At 42.6% G+C, this 6,000-nt stretch overlaps 1 protein-coding gene across 2 annotated transcripts in view; it reads right to left on the bottom strand.

Annotated features, from left to right (window-relative positions):
* The window catches only part of ST5 (suppression of tumorigenicity 5), a 186,772-nt gene that overhangs the window by 74,089 nt on the left and 106,683 nt on the right, over positions 1 to 6,000 (bottom strand). For both annotated transcript variants that reach the window (XM_015414621.1, XM_015414613.1), the window contains exon 7: positions 580 to 676. In XM_015414621.1, coding sequence (XP_015270107.1) covers positions 580 to 676 — 97 coding nt within the window. The remainder of the gene's footprint in view (positions 1 to 579; positions 677 to 6,000) is intronic.

Here is a 6,000-nt window from a genome sequence, read left to right as displayed (position 1 = left end):
GGCTTACAAACTCCTTTCCCTTCCCCTCCCCACAACAGACACCCTGTGAGGTAGGTGGGGCTGAGAAAGCTCTGACAGAAACTGCTCTTTTTTCAAGAACAGCTCTTATCAGAACTATGGCTTGTCCAAGAGCATCCAGCCAGATGCAAGTGGAGGAGTGGGGAATCAAACCCAGTTCTCCCAGATTAGAGTCTGTGCACTTAACCACTAAACCAAACTGAAGAAGTTCATGAATAAATTTCAGGATACAAGGAAAGCTGCTCCACACCTTTTGTGGCAATTATAGTGGCAATACCAGTGTTGTCTTGGTGTCTTCTACAGTAAGCATGTAAAGTATGAAGGGACAGATGAGCATTCTTAAATAGGGGCACAGGCTAGGGAGTCCCAACTGGCCGCAATTCTCTGGTGCAGCACACCTGCTGTGTGTTGACCAACATGCATCTGCCCTCGATCCTTTATTATGTGTCAGGTTTTGGGGAAACTGGTGAAACAAAACCAGTCGAGAAATCACTGTAACTTCTTTAACAATAGTTGGATGTTCAACATTTTCTCCCAAGCCTAAAGGTTTCCAAGGTATACCTCGCAGTGATGCTGTTTCAATATTGGACATTGAAAGCTTCTTCAATCTTTTTTTCCCCCTTTTTGCACTAAAGATAGAATTGATCCTTTGTACAAGCTGTAAAAGAAGAGGACAACCATTACCCCAGAATACATTTGGTGGAAATATAGTCTTCACAAATGTTCATGTTATTAACTTATTGCTTTGTAACCTAATCACAACCATCAGGAATATTTTCATATTTTTAGAAAATCCACCCCCAATCTGGTTCTACACTACAGGTGCTTTCAAGGTCAAATTCATGTTGTTTAAAAGTATAAAAAAATGAAGCCTGGTAGGGATTGGGCAGTAAGGGGGTTCACCAAACTAGCTCACACTATTTCCAGAGCAAACCAGTTGCCATGATCCAAATTTTCTATTTTTTCAAATAATCAAATTAGGCCAGAGAATTAGTCCACAAGAAATGGTCACATTAGTGTCATCATATCTGGCAATAGCAGATTTCACTGTTTCACCAAGTCTGACTAAGGGTCTATATAGTTTCATAGTTGGTTGGTGTACCACAGCCCTTTCTTGAGAGACATTATGTGGCCACAGTTATCCGTGCTTTGATCGCATCTCATTTAGCTTACTGTAATATACTCTGATCTTCAGTTTGTACAAACCACAGCAGAGAAAATTGCTGCCTGGAGTAACAGGGAACATGTCTTTTCCGTTTGGCTGCTGATTCACTTCTGTACACAATACAAAATGTCATTACTTTACAAGCCCGGGATGGCTTCAGACCAGGGCTGTGATCACACACACACGTAATAATCCACTTTCGGTCTCCTTTCCAAATGGATTTTACTGTGTGAACTGGCAAAATCCAGCTGGAAAGTGGATCGAAAGTGGATTATTTCGTGTATGTGATTGCAGCCCAGGACATTTAAAGGACCACCTCTTTCCACCTGAACCTGCCTGTCAGCCAGCATCATTACCAAGAGTACTGCTCTGTATCCTACCATATTCTGAGATGAGGTGGGTAGCTACTAAAGACAAGGAGTAAGATCGTATCTCTCCATGCAGCCTGCTTCTAATCAAATAACACCTCATTATGCGATGAGGCAGTGTCAAAAGATTTTAGAGACTGTCCATTTCTGACCCATTATATCAAACGTAACAAGTATACCATATAGTCATCACATTAAATATAAGAAGTACTTGTTACTTTTATCTATGCCTATTGCTATCCTGTCTGCCTTTGTTTAGTGGCAAAAACTGTGATCCTGAGAAAGCTGGGAAAACCTCATCACTCTGGGACCTCTACACTTTCACATCCTGTAGGGAAGATAATGAATCCCTCTGAAGTGAGTAGCAGCTAACTACCGGCTACTGTGTTCTGGCAGGATCCAGAAGTCAAGATACTGGAACTAGATTGGCCAGGACCTACTATGCCCTTGGGGTGGGAGGACAGACAAGGAGCTGTTCTCCCTTTGTCTGTCTCTCTGTTTGTGGGTGCATGTTACAGCCAGGGTACACTGACTATGTACCCATTTGCTTCTGTTAGAAGGTGGGCGGAGGGAGGGGGAGATACTGCCATGTAACTGCAAGTTGTCAAGTTAGGTTAGAAATCTTTTTGCTTACATTTTCTTTCTCAGCACCTGCACCCTAATTTTTGTAACCTGTATACGTTCTACAGATGCTGATAGCGAAGTAAAGCCTTGTACATTTAAGAGATAAAGAAACTGGCATGATTCCTACCTGTAATTCTTGCCATGGCCCATGTTATCAAACAACCCCATTTGATGGACTTCCTGGCATCAAACTGGTAAGAGGGGTGGAATTCTGGGAGGTGGTAGCAGCTACCAAGCTAAGAGAACTGGGGAGCAGTGGAGGATCCCTACAGGGAAAGCTGGGTTCCCCTAGAACAAAATAAATCTACCCCCTCCTGGACATATTTGTGCCTCTCGCCTGTCTGCTTGCACAAGCTAGGTGAGAGAGGAACCTGACAGATGCTGGGGTGGGAAAATCTTTGTACATTTATTCAGTGTAGTTCTGTGAATTTTTTTAGAGATAGGCTGTTGTTTTTTACAGAACCACAACTGCCAAAGCTGAGATTTGAAGGCTGTGACTAGCACAGAGAAAGAGAGGTTTCTTTACTCTTTACTCCCTTTGTCTGTTTTCCTGCCCACAAATCATCTTCACCAAGTCTCAGGAATAAACAGCTTTAAAAGGGGATTATCTAGATTCATGGGAGACAAGTCTTATCAATGGCTACTAGCCATGGTGACTGAGGGGAACCTCCACATTCAGAGGCACTAATTCTCTGAATCCCAGAGCCAGGAGTCAACATCAGGCGAAGGCCTTGGCAGCTATGCCCTATTGTTGGCCATCAAGAGGAACTGGTTGGCCACTGTGTGAGACAGGATGCTGGAGTAGATGGACCACTGGTCTGCTCCAGCGGAGCTCTTCTTATGTTCTTATGTTCTTTTGTCCCCGACATAGGTTCTTAAATATACTTTAATAGAACAGGAAAGAGCATGTAAACTGCACAGGGAAAATTCTACGTTGCCATGTTATAAATAAATACACTGGTTGTTCACTCTGACCTGGTGTTCTAATTATATGAGACAATTCAATCACATCTTTCTTTGAAACTTTTTACTGAGCCATAAAAGCCTAAATTTAAATCATTCTTGTTTCACATCTGTAACGGTGTAGCTACCTGAACCGCGCAGCCTGTGAATAAACAAGAGGGCTTGTATTAGATCAGTGGCAATTTCCTTGGGAACCACCACAACAAACAAAACAAAGGAGGGAAAAATTAACCTAAAACATGCAGATTATAAATTGTAACAGGTAAATCATTCCACATCATAATTCAGCTAGAGAACTGCCGGACAAGGGTCTCATTTACACGGCTTAAGGAAAAACATGCAACAATAAAATAAGAGCCCAGAGAAATTGTCCGGCCCCTTTTGGCCAGTTGCCTAAAGTTGCCCTTTCATAGGTATGGCAGGGAAGCATGAAAGCCCACATGCTTTCTTCACCTATGTTACCAGTGACACGGCCATACGCGTGGATGCTTCCTGCTATCTTTACTCTTTTTTCAGATGGAAGGAACACACACAAGGACACAACATGTTACACCGCAGATGTAGTGAGAGCCCATGAGAATCTCTGCTTTCACACTACACCTACAGAGGACCCATGAAAGCTGAGTGTACTGACCAGTTCTATATTATTGTTTTCACCATTTAATTCGAAAATTATGTAATGCAATACAGAATGGGTCCCTAGAAAGACTGGTACCTCTACCACACACATATACACAAGTGTGTGTGTGTGTGTGTGTGTGTGTGTGTGTGTGTGTGTGTTCCCTATTGTTCCCTATGCAGATGGCAAGAACATGTTCCCATTGGCCATGTGGATAGGGATGGGTGCAAGACAATGAGAGTCCCATGGATCAGAAGTGATGAACGAGTACATCCATTCCACATAATGTTTTTATTTATTTATTTATGTACGTTTCAGGGCTCTTTTTGTAGAAAAGGCCCAGCAGGAACTCATTAGCATATTAGGCCACACCCCTGACAGCACAGCTCATTAGCACATTAGGCCGCACCCCCATGTTACCAGAAGTGTGGTCATCCAGCCACACCCACCTTTCCCTTCTTATTCTGTTTACCTTGTTTGTTGTCAAAACCCAGGGCCTTTTTTTGTAGCAGGAACTCCTTTGCATGTTAAGCCACACACCCCTAATGTAGCCAATCCTAATGAGTTTCTGCTGTTGGGTGTGGCCTATTATGCTAATGAGTTCCTGCTGGGCGTGGTCAACTTGGGAGCCAGCCGGAACTCCGTTCCTGTGCGTTCCTGCCCAAAAATAGCCCTGATCGTTACTTATCATTTGCCTTTCTCACAGGGACTCAAGGCAGATCACATAGTGAGTCAGTACCGTCAGCAACATGGGACTCTGAATGAACAGTGCATTAGGACTGTAATGCATGCACTGACGCTTAAGCTTGATCAGCTTGACAAAAGGATGCACTTCCATGAGGAGCCGAATGTACCTTTTGAAATACACGTACACTAGCATATATAATGTACGCATGCCAGGCAGCCAGCAGTTGTCACAGCATTGTGCCCAAACGTACACATTTTTAAAAGCAAGCATGTTTTTAGCAGCAGCCAGGTTGAGCATCTCATTCCTAACTAGAACCTATTCCTTTCACATCGGCACTCAGAAATTTGGAAAGTGGCATTAATGGAAACCAGGTACGACTGACAAAGAGTAGGACAGTTTTCTGGAATTATGATGGCCTTTTATGAACAAACATTGAGAAAATCCTGGGGAAACCAGACTATACCAATAGGACACATTGTTGACTTAATAGAGTGACTCAGAATACTGCACATCACCTTTTATCTATCCTTAAAATCCTCAGCATATCCACTGAAAATAACAAGATAAGAGGAAGAAGAGAGATCGGAAAAAGAAAGTTTACTGCTTAATCATATCTGTTGTTTGAAGCATACTGAATTTGTGCTAGACGATGTCGAATGAATGTTTTGCTTTCTGATTGTTATTAACAGAAATTCTCTTAGTTTCTAACAGCTGGTTTTATTTGGTATACTGTGAAGCGTGACAGAAGAAGGTAGTTTGAATTTTTGGGTTTTTGTGTGTGCTTACTCTAAATTCTTACAAGGCTTATCAAAAAACACATAAAAACCACATTTTTTAAAAAATGCAAACTTTTGTCTTCCATGCAAAGTGGCGCTTTGAAGCAGAGCCCTTGGTTATACAACAGTAGGATTATCCAGTGCCAAAAAGCCAAACACCGTCAGTGTAACTGGGTTGTTTTCTACACTCTGCCAGTATAGGCAAGGCAAACTAAGTCTACTTCAAGTCAGGACATCTTTGTAGTAAACTACTAGTATAGTACAACTCCTGCGCTTCCTGTGTCTTTACTAACTCAGTCCTCAAAATGCTGAGTGTAGCAGTTACAACACAGCAGTAAAATAAATTATCCGTATCTATACGTACACAAGTTTGCTTGATATGCACTATTTATCATTGTAGTAACATTTAGGATGGCTTGGTGGACATTTTAAGCACAGGAGTTGAAGTGATCTTTGTCCTGGGGTAGGAACAATTTGGCTAGATTTCTGTTAAGAACATAAGAACAAGAGATGCCAATGTTGGATCAGGCCAAAGGCCCATCCAGTCCAACACTCTGTATCACACAGTGGCCAGAAATACCAGTGCCATCAGGAGGTCCACCAGTGGGGCCAGGACATTAGAAGCCCTCCCACTGTTGACCCCCCCAAGCACCAAGATGACAGAGCATCACTTGCCCCAGAGCCCCTATCTATACCTTGTGGCTAATAGCCACTGATGGACCTCTGCTCCATATGCTTCTCTAATTCCCTTTTGAAGGCGTCCACTTGTTGCTTTCTAA

This window comes from Gekko japonicus, unplaced genomic scaffold (assembly GCF_001447785.1).
Source record: "Gekko japonicus isolate JY-2015 unplaced genomic scaffold, Gekko_japonicus_V1.1 scaffold1601, whole genome shotgun sequence".
NCBI classification, from domain to species: domain Eukaryota; kingdom Metazoa; phylum Chordata; class Lepidosauria; order Squamata; family Gekkonidae; genus Gekko; species Gekko japonicus.
Note: the sequence above shows the minus strand (reverse complement) of the source record. Positions and strands in the feature narration are given on the sequence as shown.